We start from the raw sequence: 16,145 nt of genomic DNA, 5'->3' as shown, positions 1-16,145 counted from the left end.
TTTATAAAGAGGTATAAATCTGGCCCTTATATGTCCAGTAGCCTTTTTGCACTCAGCATTAGCATTTTTAAAAGCTAAACATTCAATTAAAATCTCTCTAGCAGTTGGATCTGATATTGCTCTATTTGGAGATAGAGTTAACCTTGGTAAAAAGCCAGTGAAAGATTCATCTGAGCCCTGGGTCACCTTTGTAAAAGACTGAACTCCACCCTGTTGTAAAGCACCGTGGTAGGACTTCATTGTCAGGGTAATTTGTACTCTCAATCCAGAACAGTCCTTCACTTAGTAACTGATCGCTGACACTATCAACACCTCCAGTCTTATTTCACTGCCCCACAATGGAAGCCCCATCTTTCCACCTCAGCCATTGCAATTGAGGGCCAGGCGTTAAGATGGCTGACATCAAATCTCTCCATTTGTTTGGAATTAATATGATTTTGTGTGGCCCAGTTATTACATATGGTGAATGTAAGCCATAGCTCATTACTGATTCCTTAAGCTTTCTAAAATCCTATGCCTCTAGAAGTTGCCATTCAAATTCTTGAAAACCCTGTGAATTTCTTTCATCTCCTCCCAATTCCTTTATCAAGTCTGGGAAAATCATCTTAGGTTTTTTAACAGATGTAGACTGCCCTTTTCAGTCTTGTTCCAAGGTGGTACTGAATGTTTTAGCCTTCTTTCCCCTGTCTATCTCAGTATCTTTCTCAATTCTAATTATAATTTTTTTTCTATTTTTTCTCCTAAGACCCATCTCCATTTTTTATATTTTTTTCTTCTTGTAGCTCTACTATCTTAGTATTTTCATTTTTATTTATAAATCTTTCCAATTTCTCTTCTATGACCTGTCTTCATTTTTCAGATATCTTTCTCGTTGAATCTCTACTACTTTAGAGTTTTCCTAATTTTTATTTATATTTTTCTCTAATTTTTCTTCTAAGGCCTGTAACTACATCTTCCAGTCTTCTCCTTATCTAAATTTGCTTTTTGATCTGTCTTAAAAAGGATATATAAAATTTGTAATCGTTATTGAAAAAAAATTATTTATATGCTGATAATTATAGCAAAAATTATACAGACTCTAGATGCCCTGTGCCACTGAGTTCTTTCCATTTTTAACATAGAAGATATTTTTCCCTTTAATTTCTATCTCCTTAAAAACTTCGATTTACCAACTTAAACTATTATTTGTCTACGATGTTTTATATTTTAGTCTCTTTCCTCTTTTATTGTTTTCAAACTTAATACCTTACCGGTCCAGAAGTTTGGGGCTTTTTAGTCCCATAGCAGCTGCGGGGATAACATTTTTGCTCTTTTGTGCGTCTGCAGGCTCCACAGACCCAGCAAGTGTCTATGGTGGCTAACTTCACCCCCTCAGCTCAGTTCAGGAGGCTGCCCCCATTGGTTCCATCTTCTGCAGGCCCTTCCGATCTGCTGCTCGAGAATGGCTTTAGGTCTTTACCTGCAGTCACCGGCTGAAAGCCAGGCCTACGTGCCCCAGCTCTGGATCGAAAACTGCGCTTGGTTCGTGCAGCTCTGAGAAGCTGCCCGCCTGCGGGCCACGCCAGAGGCTCGTGGCCGGCCGCTGCCTGACTCAGCAGCCGCGGGAGTGCTGGACCCGAGCCGCTGCAGACGCAGGCTGGAGTGCGTTCCGGCTCGCTACCCACAGTTGCTTATAGACGGCCGCTCAAGCGCTCAGCCGCCGCTACGAGAAATCCTACGTGAGAGAAGCCGTGCCTGGCTTTCTAGTTTAGCACTCGCTGTCTACAACTTTTCTAAGTTGCTGGCCCCAGCAACGTCAGATACACTCGCGGCAGAAGTTGTGGCCGCAGACGGTCACCACCATAAGCTTTGACTGTTTCCTGATTCGTGCACAATCATCCCGTTATTCTAAGTTCTGCCACACGTGGCTGGTTACCTGGTCCTCAGTTTTTGCTGCTATCCCCATCAGCGTTCTGAGGCCAAACTTGCGTCGGTGTCGATCTCGGCATCCACCCTGGACCCTCTCTTTTCCAGGCATCACACCTTCTAATTTCCTGCCTAAACTCATTGGCCATTGTATTGACCGGAGAGTGGTTTACACAGTGCACGAGAGATTAGCTACAGAACCCATGGCCAAAGTTTGCAGCATCCGGGTCTTGGGGTGCGGGGACACCACCTGTGGAGACCTGTCACAGCGAAAATGCGATCTCTTGCACTATAATTCGATTCCGCCCCCGGGCCGTGTGATACACAGCAGCCAACCCAAGAACAAACGGGTTCTAAAAAATAATAAAAACTAGCTTCCTGCTTCCGCTGTGGTTTCTCTTCCGGCGGAAGTGTGAGAGCGTAGTGCCGGATGTACCCACTACCCAGGAGGCTGAGAGTGCCGCTACCTGCTCCTGGCCGGTTCCCACTGCGCTCTCGCGGCGGAGTTGCCCGATCCCGGTGCACCACGAAGAGCTCGATCCAGGCGCAGACGCCAGCACCATGGCCGCCCCAGACTTGTCCACCAACCTCCAGGAGGAGGCCACCTGCGCCATCTGCCTGGATTATTTCACCGACCCGGTGATGACCGACTGCGGCCACAACTTCTGCCGCGAGTGCATCCGACGTTGCTGGGGCCAGCCCGAGGGCCCGTACGCGTGCCCCGAGTGCCGCGAGCTGTCGGCGCAGAGGAACCTACGGCCCAACCGCCCGCTCGCCAAAATGGCAGAAATGGCACGGCGCCTGCACCCGCCTTCTCCGGTCCCGCAGGGCGTCTGTGCGGCGCACCGCGAGCCGCTGACCACCTTCTGCGGCGACGACCTCAGCCTGCTGTGCCCCATCTGCGAGCGTTCGGAGCACTGGACTCACCGGGTGCGACCGCTGCAGGAGGCGGCCGACGACCTCAAGGTGCGTTCCATTGGGTACAGCCGGCCAGTGCCGGGTGCGAAGGGATGTCCCGTTACTGCCCTGCCCTGAGTTGAGGAAGTGTGAGTTACAGTTAACTTGATCCTGTGACGGGGTCGGGATTGTAGCCTGTCTTATTCCAGGATGAGATGCACGTGCATTCTGGGGAAAACCCGGTGTTGGTAGTCAGTCCTGACTCAGTTGGGGGAACTTGTGAAGGGGCCCGCTGTCAGATCAACAGTTTGGCCTGTGTCAGAGTTGATGCTCTGCCAGGGTGTCCCCATCATTGCATGAACTTGGGTAACCAGAATAAACCAGGCACCAAGTCTCCTTTACTTTGGACTTTAGCACAAAGGTGAACTTATAAACTTATAAACTTAAAAAGCTTATAAACAGAGATCGTCCCTGTAATTTTTCATTTTGTTTCATCCATACCCGGTTTACCGGTTGGTTGGCAGGTTTACCCCCCTGCCACCAAGCCCCTTGATGGTGCTGAAAGGGACCCACATCTCTCCACAAATGACATGATAAGCCCTGAAGGGACAACACTAAAGCTGCTCTATTGCCAAAAAAGAAAACCTTTGTCCTCTGTCCTGTTAAGTTCACTGTCTGAACAACAGACAAGACAGATCAGCTTAAGTAACACTTTAAGTTTCTCTTGCATGGGGGTTCACACAAGAAAAGAGAAAGAAAAACTCAGAGAAGCAGTTACCCTTAGGCCTTGTCTTAGTCAGGGTTTCTATTCCTGCACAAACATCATGACCAAGAAGCAAGTTGGGGAGGAAAGGGTTTATTCGGCTTACACTTCCATACTGCTGTTCATCACCAAAGGAAGTCAGGACTGGAACTTAAGCAGGTCAGGAAGCAGGAGCTGATGCAGAGGCCATGGAGGGATGTTCCTTACTGGCTTGCTTCCCCTGGTTTGCTCAGCTCATGCTCTTATAGAACCAAGACTACCAGCCCAGAGATGGCACCACCCACAAGGGGCCTTTCCCCCTTGATCACTATTGAGAAAATGCCTTACAGTTGGATCTCATGGAGGCATTTCCTCAACTGAAGCTCCTTTCTCTGTGATAACTCCAGCTGTGTCAAGTTGACACAAAACCAGCCAGTACAGGCCTTTTATCCCAAAAGGTGTGGCGTTACCAGAAAGAGACCTTGTGAAATAGGAAATGATTGTGAAATAGGAGGCTGATAGCAGAGAGGGTGTCTCCCTCCTGCAGAATGGATGCTCTGTCTTCTGCACGCTTAGGTATCTGTGGCTGTTCAGTGGCTTCTCCTCCATATCCTCACAACACAGGAGCAGGTTTGGGTGTGGGGACACCAGGAAATCGGCAGATAGCTTTTCCCTGTGACCAGTGGGCCTGCAGTGAGCCATCCCTCCACTCACTAGAGTTTGGGAGGGGTTCTTTAGGCCATGCTGGCCTACGTGGTCCTCATGACAAGTTCACTCTTTGGCTCTGGGGCCATGAGTGAGTAGTATCCAGAGGAGAACCAAAGAGATGGGAGGAACCAGGATCTGAGGGGAGAGCAAGCCCAGGCCTATCCCAGGGCCTCCTGGGCTCCACTGCACTCTGACCACACCCAGGGTAGGAAGTCTGGATCATTACCTAACCAGTGGTAGGCTGGGCTGCATGCGGCCAGAGCTCGAGGCCTTTGCCAGAGTGTGTGTAGGCTGCTGTTGCTTCACAGCTGTTTACAGTAACAGTTTGCTCCTGACTTAAGCATTGAAAATAGGGGCTGGCAAGATGGCTCAGGCGGTTAAAAGAGTGCACTGCTTCTCCAGATTTTCGGAGTTCAGTTCCCAGCACTCAGGTTCTGAGCAGCTCAGGGCTGCCTGTAACTCCAGCTGTAAGGGGATCTGACCTGTCTGGCCTCTACAGGCCTGGCCACTTAAGTGCACGTTCCACTTGCTGACACTAATAAACATTTTTGGTTTTTTAAGTGAGAAAATGGCTGGGAGTGGTTTCTTAGCATGCACAAGGTCCAGGGTTCCAGGAGAAAACGCTGGAAAGACTCAGGCAGAGCTTGGAACAGAGCCTGGAGGGTGTACGTGATGGGGTGGGGGGCGGAGTGAGGGGTACGCCTGACGTTTCCAGAGTAAGGCAGCCTCTGGGATAGGCCTGTGGCTTATCCGGCAGCCCTGACGAGGGCTGAGCCCCGCAGGAAGCTAGGTGTCACCCCTCCTTCCTCAGCTTACTTCAGGGTCTCCCCAGCACCTTGTTCAGGCCTGGAGTTGATGAGGTCTGGGTTGGTAAAAAAGACCCAGAGGAGACCAGCACGTATAGGGATGCTTACTATTCTGTGATACACAAACCTGCAAAAGCGTGGAAAAGGAAACCGGACCAGATCCGACCTAGGAAAATACAGTCAGACCACGAGGGACTCTGAGGGAAGCTGCTGCGGGAAGCCATATCTAGTTTGACCTCCCATGGTGCATTCCCCACTCTGTGTTACCGACAACTATGGTCCAAGGCCCTGGATGCTGTCCAAGCTCAAGGCATGTCTAGTAAGGGCCATTTCCTGGCTCAAAGGTGCCTCCCTTCTGGGTGTGTTTCCAGAAGGAGGAGCAGGAGCTCTCTCATCCCATCCAGAGCGCCTTACTCTCATGTCCCAGTCACCTTCCAAACAGTCTAGCCCACCACCTGGTGGAATCTTGGGAGACAGGCTCAAGCCTTAGCCTCAGACATGCTGTGAGCCCTTGTGACCACAAATGGAAAGAAGAGGAGGGGACACTGTCTTGAAGGGAGAAAAGCTGGGTCCTCAGTGCCAGCTTGGTAGGTGTGTCCTATTGACAGAGCCTGGACATGCCCACTGAGCAAAGAACAAACTGTCACTGCAGAGGTGAGCAGGGCTGGCTTGGGGCCATGGGGCTGAGAACCAAAAATGAGAAACCTCAACTATGCTAGTCTATGAATTTGGGAAAGGGGAGGGGTGCTAGAAGGGATACTGCCAAATCAGGAGAATCCCTGCCAGTTGGGGGGCGTTTTATCTACCATTGTCTGGACAGATTTCATTTGGTCCAATGGGAAGGTTGGGATAGGAGGTCAGAAGGGGAAAGGCAGACTTCTGGGTCTGGTCCCCACCTATAGGGCCTGATGCCTCTTGGGATTCTCATGGCACCACCCGGTCTCCATCCCACCAGGGGAGGCTGGAGAAGTCACTGGAGCACCTACGGAAACAAATGGAGGACGCAATGCTGTTCCAAGCCCAGGCTGAGGAAACCTGCGCCTTGTGGCAGGCAGGTGCTGGGTCTCAGGTGAAGGAGGGAGTGTGGAGTCAGTGGCTGGTGGCCAGACTAGCCTCACTAAGACACTCCAGCCAGAATGTGTGTGTGTGTGTGTGTCTGTGTGTATGTGTGTAATATAGGATACCTAAGTTGGATTCTGTCTTGCATACCTGTCCTATGTCCTGGTATGCTTGAGTTCAGGGTTACAGAGAGAGCAGATGTGGGGATTCCCAAGAATAGATTTGGACTGATGTCAGGAACAGGCTAGGTACAAGGAGGTCTCCAGGAGTAGCATTTAGGAGTCGGGGAGGTATTTGACATTGGGGTAGATTTAATCTGTCTAGCTGTGGGATGGCATCCTTGTCTAGCTGACACCTGGGGCTGGGCTTGGAGCCTGTGTGACAGATGCTGAGTGTGACTGGTCCCAGGAATAGCTCTTGGGTCTGGGTAGCCAAGGGTGGGTGGTAGGCTGGAGGTCTGAGGGCTCAGGGGGTGGTGGGTTTGGATTGGGCAGCTCCAGGTGACAGGTTAGATGTGCTGTCAGATATTGGGGTCTAGGGAGCTTCGGGTGGTATATTCTGTGTACAGCCTAGAGTGGTGGATTTGGGGGTGTGAGTGTTCCGAGCGCTCGGCGGTCTAGCATCAGGTTTCCCCCTCAGCTGTCCCTCCTGTGCCCTGCAGAAGATGGTGGAGAGCCAGCGGCAGAACGTGCTGGGCGAGTTTGAGAGGCTGCGCCGACTGCTGGCAGAGGAGGAGCAGCAGCTGCTGCAGAAGCTGGAGGAGGAAGAGCTGGAGGTTCTGCCGCGCCTGCGCGAAGGCGCTGCCAGGCTTGGCCAGCAAAGCACGCAGCTGGCAGCCCTCATCTCGGAGCTTGAGAGCCGCTGCCAGCTGCCAGCCCTGGGTTTACTGCAGGTGAGTGGACTGGATGGAATGTCCTGGAGGTCCCCAGGGGGAACATGGCGTGTGTAGCCCTACCCCCAAGCCCACTGCTTCCTCTTCAGACACACAGGCTCTGTGTCTGCCTGCTGTCGGGCTGCCAGGGGACTTGCAGTACATCCCCAAGTCCCAGCAGCCACTTGCATGCCTTGACTATGGCCATGCTGCCACCTAATGAGTCACACCGTGCTTTATGGGGGGAGGGGAACAGACAGACAGAAAAGGTGCAGACAAAGAATTCAGAATGAGAAAGCATTTGTTCATAACAGACTCAAGTCTGCAGAGAGCATGTCCTCGCCATCTCTCTCGTAAACTCCACAGCAGCTAAGACGGGCGCCCCAAAACACATGTTCTTTGTTGCCCATGAAGATGGGTGCCAGCCCCAAGGCTCCCAGCGGGCATGCTCCAGTTCCTTGGCTAAAAGGCTGCAGTGTTGTGTGTCTGCTGCGCACATCCTCTGCTTGCCTTCCGTCACGACTAGCTGACCTGAGATGCTGAATATTTGGAACATGCTGTTAGCTAGCTGCTGAGCAGCGAGGGGCTAATGAGAAGGGTAAGTGTCTTGTGTTCAGCCCACATGTTGGTCATTTCACTTTAAATCGACAGTTGGTTGAGTCTGCAGGTGCAAAGTGAGGGCGTTCACTGAGGCGGACCACGTAAGCAGTCCCTGAGGCAGCTTCCCGTTTTCTCAAGCTGACCACAGTTGCTGTCCTCAGTGGGCACAGCCACGTGCATGTGGCTCAACCTGTGTGCTGTAGGGGGAGGGGCAGGATAGGACTTGTTTTGCTCGAGGGATCTTTAAGTACCCATCCTTGTTCCCGGACCCCTGAGAGCTCTCAGTAGGGCTTCCAGTCCAACCCTTTCAGCTGTGATGTACACTCTGTGCTCTGCACTAGCCTGGGATGGTCAGGCCTATTTGTAGGGTGTAGGGTCCTTTTCTCTTCTAACAGTGTATGACAGGGGAGTTGTGGTCAAACAACAGCTTCTGAGAGAGACTCTCAGGACCCTCAGGACAAATGACCTCAACCTCAGGAAAGTGTTCCTCATAACCCCTCATGGTAGGGGGTAAACTTTGATGTGCATCGGAGGGAAACATTCAAATTGTAGCTGGGCCCTTAGCTCTCAGCACCTACCTCTTCTCTCTCTCTCTCTCTCTCTCTCTCTCTCTCTCTCTCTCTCTCTCTCCCTCCCTCCCTCCCTCCCTCCCTCCCTCCCTCCCTCCCTCTTTCCCCTCCCCTCTTAGAATTATCCCCAAGATGTGAGCTCCAGCCCCTCTCTTCCCTAGATCTTGGCTTCTCTTCATGTCCCCCAAACCAGAACACTTGGGTCCCCCTATACTCTGTCTCAGGGTAGTCTAGATGACCGTGAAACATGGCTCTTAGTTCTAGGGCCCTTCAGCAGGCTCAGGGCCTCAGTCTCCCAGTTTGACCAGTGAGCATTGATGAAATTCAGGGGTAACTGCTGAGAGATCACATAGAGGCTGTGGGGTCCACTGGTCCCTTCCTTAGGGGCTCAGCTATGCGTTGCCCTCCCCCACGCCCCAGTGCTAACTATCTGGTATAGATCCGGGGTTCTGAGGCTGACCTCAGCCTTTCATGCAGGACAGAGACAGATGCTAGGTACACAGAAGGGACTTCCTCACTGGGAAGAGACACCTAGGGACTTCAGCCTTTCCAGGGATGTCATAGTTAGAGCCTGACAGCCAGAAATAGCTCTGTGAGCTCCTGGAAGGAGGACTGGGAGCAGGGCGGCGGGGGGGGGGGGGGGGGGGGGGGGGGTCAGAGATGAGTGAAGACAGAAGCCCGTGTCAGGAAAGCAGAGTCTCTGGCAGCCAGGAAGTGAGGAGACTCCCTAGCACTAGAGTGCTGAGAGTGTTTGTGTGTTTAACTGACAGCTAATAAGCATGGGTATTTTATTTCTGGGGCACAGTGTGATGTTTCTCCGTGTGTGTACAGCCTCTGCACTGATTAAATCAGGGTCACTGACGAGCCTCTCGCCTGGTCTTTTTGCCCTTTTTTTGAGTGCTGAGCCCATTCAAATCTCAGTTGTAAGAGGTCTCACGAGGCCCTACCCCTCTCTGAAGATGTATATGCATTGCTCTGTGTTGCTAAGGAAGGGATCACACTGGGCTTTTGAGTGATGTCCCCTGATCAGATGCCCATACTCTTGTACGCAACTCAAGGGACTTACTGATAAGACAGTAAATAGGAAAAAACAAACTGTCTTGTGGTGCATCAGATATGATAGGGTACAGAATGTTAGCCATGGTCAGTCTCCTGGGCTATAGGAAAACAAAATGCTGGAAAATCTTAGGAAGAGGGGGTGATTTGGAAATGGGGGTGCAGGGGTCTGCATGAGCACCAGATTTGGATTCATCACTGTGTTTGGGCGTTTCACTCATTTCACGCCACCAGGCTGCCTCGCTGCCACCTGTGTCTGTCCCCACCCTTGTCCCGTGTGCCCCTCACCACTGCCTGCTCCACACCTGCTTCTCTTCCCCCAACCCGGTCCTCACTCTTTCCCAACTCTGTTGGGAGAGCCTCTGCTCCGTGCTGGGTGGATAGACCCATGTCGTGGGGTTAGGAAAGCTGTCCTTGCTTCATTCTGTCCCTGTGAGCTACTGTTGATTGGCTGTGGGGAAAGAGAGAGCCTGAGGGGGGCCACACTCTTATTTACAGGGTCCTTCTGCAAAATCTCCAAGGCCTGGTGTGGTCTCCTGGCCTTCTGGGCAAGTGTCATTGAAAGATGAGGACTGGGGGCATGGACCCATCTATGGATGCTGGTGGCCCCTCTAGGCCGATGTGCTCTACAGCATAGGGCAATTTTCTTTCCTCGACAGATGTGTCTGAGGAGGCCAAGGCGCTCCTGTCACTCCAGCAAGGAAGGCCTTGTGCCATCCTTGCCTCAGGACATGGGATTACTCGTACCCCCAACATACTTGCTTTCAAATGTGTACGGGGCAGATTTGTGCTGCTTTTCCTGCACCGGGCCCTTGCACATGCACCCTCCCAAGTTTTCCAGGGACTTCACCTTTGGCTTCAGAGCCCTTCTTTTTAGCAACTTGAAAATATCCTATCTGCAGAAACGTTCCCCCATGACAGGGACTTGTTATTTGTCATGTCTGTGGCAGAAAGGCCAAGGCTTGTGGGAGCTGGCTGGCTGCATGTGTTGCCTTGATCCACTGATACAGAAAGTTCCCATTGGCTGGGCGCCTTAGACACACAACTTTATTTCCTTATGATTCTAGGGGCCAGAAGGAGAGGACCAGGGTGTCAGTGGGGTTAGTGTGTTAACCTGTTTTGTTGCTGTGGAACACCCAAGGCTGGGGGCCGAAAGTCCAGACAGACTGCTGGCAGCTTGGGTGTGTCATGTTATGGTGATGACATCATACTGTAAGGACATGAACAAGGGAGATTGCTTGGTGATACAGGAGGCTAGAGGAAAAGAAAAGACCAATGTGCTCTTAACTCTCAAAAGAGCTGACCAGGCTCCTGTGAACTGCATTATATTAGTTCCCTCCAAGGATAAGCCCCCCACACTCTATTCTAGATTGCACTTCTTAAAGGCCACACCACCTCTTAACACCTTCACAGGGACCGAATGTCTACACCATATCTAGGAGGACTGTCACCACAAACAAATAGAGGTGGGTGGCTCTCAAGGCCTCTCTCCTGGTTCAGAGACCTCCATCTTCTCCCATGTTCTCACCCGTCACTCCTCTGCATGTCTGTTCTGCAAGTCACCAGTCACAGTTGTCTATCATAGAGACTGCACTAGAGAGACAGAGACTCTGGGGTCTCACCAATCCTGTCATCTGTCCTAGAGGCTGCTCTAGAGAGACAGAGACTCTGGGTGGCAGGAGCTTTTATTTCCTGTCGTGTTGGGCAGGGCTGAGCAGTAGCAGCAGGCAGGGGGAGGCAGCAGCACACGGCACTCAGGTGTCCTTGTGTATAGCTATGCCTTGGACCTTCAGGGGTTACAGTTCTCATGGGCCTAGGAGTGGAGACCCCCTCTGCTGCCCTTGATGCAGGCAGTGCTGCAGCTTCTGAGCAGGCCTGGGCATCAGGATTCCGTGACCCTCATCACAGCCAGGGTTGAGCTCTCTCTGGGCCCAACATCTTACTCAGACCTTTGGCTGTAATGATTTGACATCTCCCAGCATCTCTTGCTGGTGGCCAGGACCTGAGGTTTCTGGTATCTTAAACCCATTTGTGTTTTAGCTGAGTCTCATTGTCCTCTCTCTGTGTCATTCTGCATATTGCCACCCTTCTTCCTTCTCAGTCAGCTGACTGAGCAACATCTACTGTCTCTGTTGCTTCTTTTTAGATCTCACCAGCTCAGCCGGTGTTACCAAATGTGGTGAAAATAGACCACTAGAAGGGAGTCTTTTTTTGACCTGTTGGAATCCTGGAGAAACAGACAGGAGGGTGCCTCTGAACCCACCACATACCACAGGAGCCGAACAGCCATTTGAAGTATTGATTTTTAATATCAGTTAACACCAGTCGCAGCCACCCACTAGGTCACCAGGGGGGGCGTGCAACCCCAGGTTTCTGAAGGCAGAGTCTTAGGGGCTGTTCTCGCTGAGGCCACTCATTCAGGAGCAGTGGGGGTCTGTTGCAGTCTTTGCATAGTTGTGGACCATGTGGAGTGTTGAGATGACATTTGGGTCGTCAGGGCAGCAAGCGGGAGCCCAACAGCTGCCAGTTAGGGAGTAAATGGCTCATCCTTCATCATCTTTGCGAATCTTCAGGAAAATGAATGTTAGAAGTGCTGAGCAATAAGACTTGAAGTGATCAACACTAAGAGTGATTTTTTTTTTAAAGAATTTTACTGGTTCTCTTAAGTTTCATACACCCATGCAGTAGATGGGCATGCCCACTCCGACTCCCCTCCCACTCCCCGGCACACACACACACACACACACCAGCACATGCTTTTGCTACCTTGTCGTCTTCTCTGCCTTACTGTCTTTATTTAGATGGCCCATTGAGTCCAGTTTGTGTTGCCCATATATGCTGGACAATCTGCCAGTAGCCTAATGTGCCCCTCTCCCACTCGTGCCAGACTTTCTGACTGGCTTGGTCTCCTGCGGTAACCACAGCTGCTGTGAGGTCCTAGGTGCCATGTCCAGAAGACAGCATTCCACAGCTCTCCTCTCCATCCTCCCTTTCCCCTCCCGGCTCGTCTGTGGTGGGGGGCATGGTGGGGGTGTGCATGCAGACACGGAAGAGTCACTTAGGGTTGGACACTCAGTGCTCACTTATTCTTGGCACTTGAACTCGTTTTCTGAAGCTCGGAGTTGAGTGCTGCGCCCTGGAGAGAGAAGCTTCTATAGCCAAGGTGAGAGCAGCAGTTATCCACTGATACAATCAGAAACCTTTGGAGGTAGTTTGACAAATGCCTGTTTAACAAAACAACAGTAGTAGATTCCCTTCTGGGCCTGTGGCCTCCCCAGCCTTACCAGGCTTGAATTCCTTCCTCCTGTGGAGCAGGCCTCACACCCAGTGAAAGCAGTTGATTGCCCTGTAGCCTCCATGCCACTGTTGTAGCAGTAGGCACATCTTGGTCAACCTCTGAGTGAGGCTGTTGATGACTTTGGTACTATGGAAGCCAGCCATCAGGGTAGGAATTTCCAGGTCAGTTCAACTTGGTTTTCCTGTGACCTATGACCACTGTGTGCGGAGTCTCCAGCAGGAGGGGCTTTACCTTCTAATTATGGCGGTCAACCAAGAGCAATAGTGAGCCTGTGTTTGGGGGGCAGATGGGGCTTCTCTGTATAGGGATGTATGTAACAGTAATTTTTGACGTCTGGCTCTGTCTGAAATACAGTTCCATTCCAAGGATTAAGGGAGAGAGGGACAGAGCTTGGTCACTGACTGTGAAATACTGTTGTGGATTAGGTAAATAGACACAGAAGGAAGAATGCCAAGGAATGGGGCCAAGCTGGGGCACTTGTGGGACATTGGAGAGGGGGGTGGGGGAAGGGGCAAGAGGACACACTGGGGTCACAGGCTGGACTCCTAGTGAAGATCCTGACCTTACACAGCACGCCCCATCTAGGGGGAGTTCGCATGCCTGTCCTATCCTAAGAGTGACAGTGAGTCTACTTGGGATTCTGTAGACAGAGGAGACAGTGACTCATTGTTTGCTATAAGTGAGAGGAAAAGGCAGAACTTGATCTAGACCTGGTCTCCCCATTCAGGAGATACCGCCACAGGGCTCTAGACCCCTGCAGCATTCCTGTATCTGGGCTATTATCAGACCCACTTGTGTGTGTCTCTGTCACACGGGACTGGAGTGATCTTGGGAGAACCAGGACCAGTAACAAGCCTTAGTACTAAGTGTATACTTTCTTCCCCCTACAGGACATTAAGGACGCCCTGTGCAGGTATGAGCCTGGGCATCTGGGCAGGATGTGGGTGGGGTCCAGCTGCTGGCCCCAGGCATGAAGCTGAGCTGTCCCCTGTAGGGTGCAGGATGTGAAGTTGCAGCCTCCAGCAGTGGTGCCCATGGAGCTGAGGACCGTGTGCCGGGTCCCAGGGCTGGTGGAGACCCTGCGGAGGTTCCGAGGTGGGTGCACAGTCCTGGGAGCCGAGCTGTTGGGAGCCCCAGGACTTAACATCGATCCAGTAGCTTAGAACAGCAGTTCTAGAAACCTCCCTCGGCTTTACACATGATAGCATGTGTGTGTATTTTCCAAGCTAAGCAGTTCTCCATCAGGCCCAGTCCCACAAGACTGACCTACTTGAGATGCTACTTGTGAGACCCAGGGAATGGAATGCCCCTATCTCTGTCTCCCCGCTCTTACTCCAGAGTCCTCTCAACCCTATCTAGTTAATGTTATGTGATTTGCTGGGTGGCTCACAAAATCCAGGAATCCTTTTGCTTAGTTTTAACAGTTTGCTAAGGAAGCTGCAGTTAAGGAAGAGATGGTGGGTAAGCCTGCAGGAAGGCGTGAAGCCCTCCTGCACTCGCTGCGAGGACTGACCTTTGAGGAACTTTTAGGGATGTTCTGTTCTGTGGGCATAGTATGTCAGATGCTTGTCCGCAAACTTGCCCCCTGACTCCTATCTTCTCCCTGGAGCCAATGAATGAGGCTGAAATTCCTTCTGTCCCACAGCTGGTTTATGGTGGCCAGCACCATCCTGAAGCGATCAACAGACCCCACCTGAGCCACCTTAGGAACATAAGTTCAAGTGTGATGTCAGGGGACTCTTAGGATTGGCAAAGCAGATTTTCAGGTCTTCTCTGGAGCCAGGAATGAACTCTGCTGTTAAGTCTTGGTTGTCCGGGGGCTGCTGCCCTTGCTTCTAGACAAAGGTCGACTGTATGTGGACCATGCCAGGCCCAGAGGTAGGTAGACCAGAAATCAGCTGGAACTGTGGTCTGGGAGGAAACAGCACCCTTCCTCCTGAGCAGCTCTGTGTTACCCTGGGAGCCACCAGAATGCTGTGGGGCCTAGGGTACAGCTACAACCCAAACCCACAGTCTTCTGCTGGAGATTGAAAGAAAGAGCAGATGTGGGAAGTGGTCATGGTGTGGGCAGAAGATGATCCGGGGCTACATGAGACCCTTCAAGAAGATAAATGAAAATGCAGTCAGAGTGCCCTGAGATCAGAAGCAGAGATGCAGGGCTGCTTTCTAGGGTTAAGATAGAGCTAGGGGTTCTCTCCCAGGGAAGGGAAGTTCTCCACTGGGGGTACTTACTTAAGCCTGAGGCTCCAACGCCACGTGGACTGCCAGGAAAGGTTTGGCTGATCACTAGAGCAGTAGGGGACTAACTTGGGAGTCTGGTTGACCTCAGGCCTTTATACAGGGGACATAACCCTGGACCCAGACACCGCCAACCCGGAGCTGGTCTTATCTGAGGACCGGAGGAGTGTGCAGCGTGGTGAACAGCGGCAGGCCCTGCCTGACAACCCAGAGCGGTTCGACCCCGGCCCTTGTGTGCTGGGCCAGGAGCGCATTACCTCCGGCCGTCACTACTGGGAGGTGGAAGTCGGGGACCAGACCAGCTGGGCACTCGGCGTGTGTAAAGAAACTGCCAACAGGAAGGAGAAGGGGGAGCTGTCGGCTGGCAATGGGTTCTGGATCCTGGTGTTCCTGGGGAGTTTCTATAATTCCAATGAGCCGGCCTTCTCCCCACTGCGGGACCCTCCCAAGCGTGTGGGGATTTTTCTGGACTATGAAGCTGGCCATCTCTCATTCTACAGTGCCACGGATGGGTCGCTGCTGTTTATCTTCCCTGAGACCCCATTCTCAGGGACACTCCGGCCCCTCTTCTCACCTCTGTCGAGCAGCCCGACCCCTATGACTATCTGCAGGCTGATAGGTGTATCTGGGGACACCCTTGGTCCGCAGTGACCCAAACCTTCTAAGAGAGTCCCTTCACCTCTCCTGGTCCTTTGTCCTGGCCATACAGAGACCCAGGAGCCAGCTGACATCCTGTGCGCATTAGGAGGAGCACACAGTGCCTTTCTGACCACACTTGTGGGAAACACAAGTTCTCCGTCTCAGAGACAGTATGTGTGAGAGTACACTGGGCTGGGCTCTGTCCTCATCCTGGGGATCCTCCCCGCCCCCGATGCCGCTTAAGCTCTCACTAAAGCACTAAGTCCCGTGTGTCACCAGCACCTCAGATTCCGAGTTCCTGGGCTGCCTGCCAAGCATGCCACACGGACCCTGAAGTGATAGGGATTAGGTAGGGAGCCAGCCTCAAGCATCTCTGGATTTGGTCTGATAAACGGGAAGGCCGCTCAGAGTCCTGACCTTGCCGGGTGTGGCTACAAAGAGGACGGCAGCGTGGCCCCAGAGATGAAACAATCTAGTAGGGGCTGAATCCTACAGGAGTATTCACCATTTGTATTCAGCACATAAGGGGCCTAGAAGTAGAACTCAGAAATGACACTTGAACACACCCTTCTGTCCTGAGGCTTGTCTGGTTTTGCCCTCAAAAGGGCTCCCCTGGTGGCTGGCTGTGGTACACTGCCCCTGGTTGCAGACTGAGCTGCACAGGAGCCAGTAGTGACTGCTTTTGTATTAAACTTTGGGAGTTTTATCTTCTATTTATTGAAAGGGAAACATTTAAATAAACTCATTTGAAATCATG

General features: G+C 51.9%; 1 protein-coding gene across 2 annotated transcripts; it reads left to right on the top strand.

Annotated features, from left to right (window-relative positions):
* The first annotated feature begins 2,309 nt into the window (after nt 1-2,309).
* On the top strand, nt 2,310-16,145 carry Trim11 (tripartite motif containing 11). 2 transcript variants are annotated; one of them, XM_021178324.3, is made up of 6 exons: nt 2,310-2,871; nt 6,014-6,109; nt 6,779-7,009; nt 13,402-13,424; nt 13,506-13,606; nt 14,853-16,145. In XM_021178324.3, exons 1-6 carry the CDS (start codon nt 2,467-2,469, stop codon nt 15,398-15,400), a joined length of 1,404 nt encoding a protein of 467 aa, XP_021033983.1. In that variant the 5' UTR covers nt 2,310-2,466; the 3' UTR covers nt 15,401-16,145. The 2 variants fall into 2 exon arrangements, with proteins under 2 accessions (XP_021033983.1, XP_021033982.1); XM_021178323.3 differs by having other exon boundaries at nt 14,841-16,145.

Source organism: Mus caroli, unplaced genomic scaffold (genome assembly GCF_978045245.1).
Source record: "Mus caroli unplaced genomic scaffold, Mus_caroli_1 scaffold_13, whole genome shotgun sequence".
Classification (NCBI taxonomy): domain Eukaryota; kingdom Metazoa; phylum Chordata; class Mammalia; order Rodentia; family Muridae; genus Mus; species Mus caroli.
Note: the sequence above shows the minus strand (reverse complement) of the source record. Positions and strands in the feature narration are given on the sequence as shown.

Excerpts from the sequence above, each read along its gene's own strand:
- Trim11 (XM_021178323.3), top strand. The coding sequence starts at position 2,467 with ATGGCCGCCCCAGACTTGTCCACCAACCTCCAGGAGGAGGCCACCTGC. Across the intron at positions 2,872-6,013 it reads AGGCGGCCGACGACCTCAAG|GGGAGGCTGGAGAAGTCACT; the intron begins GTGCGTTCCATT and ends CCATCCCACCAG. Across the intron at positions 6,110-6,778 it reads AAACCTGCGCCTTGTGGCAG|AAGATGGTGGAGAGCCAGCG; the intron begins GCAGGTGCTGGG and ends TGTGCCCTGCAG.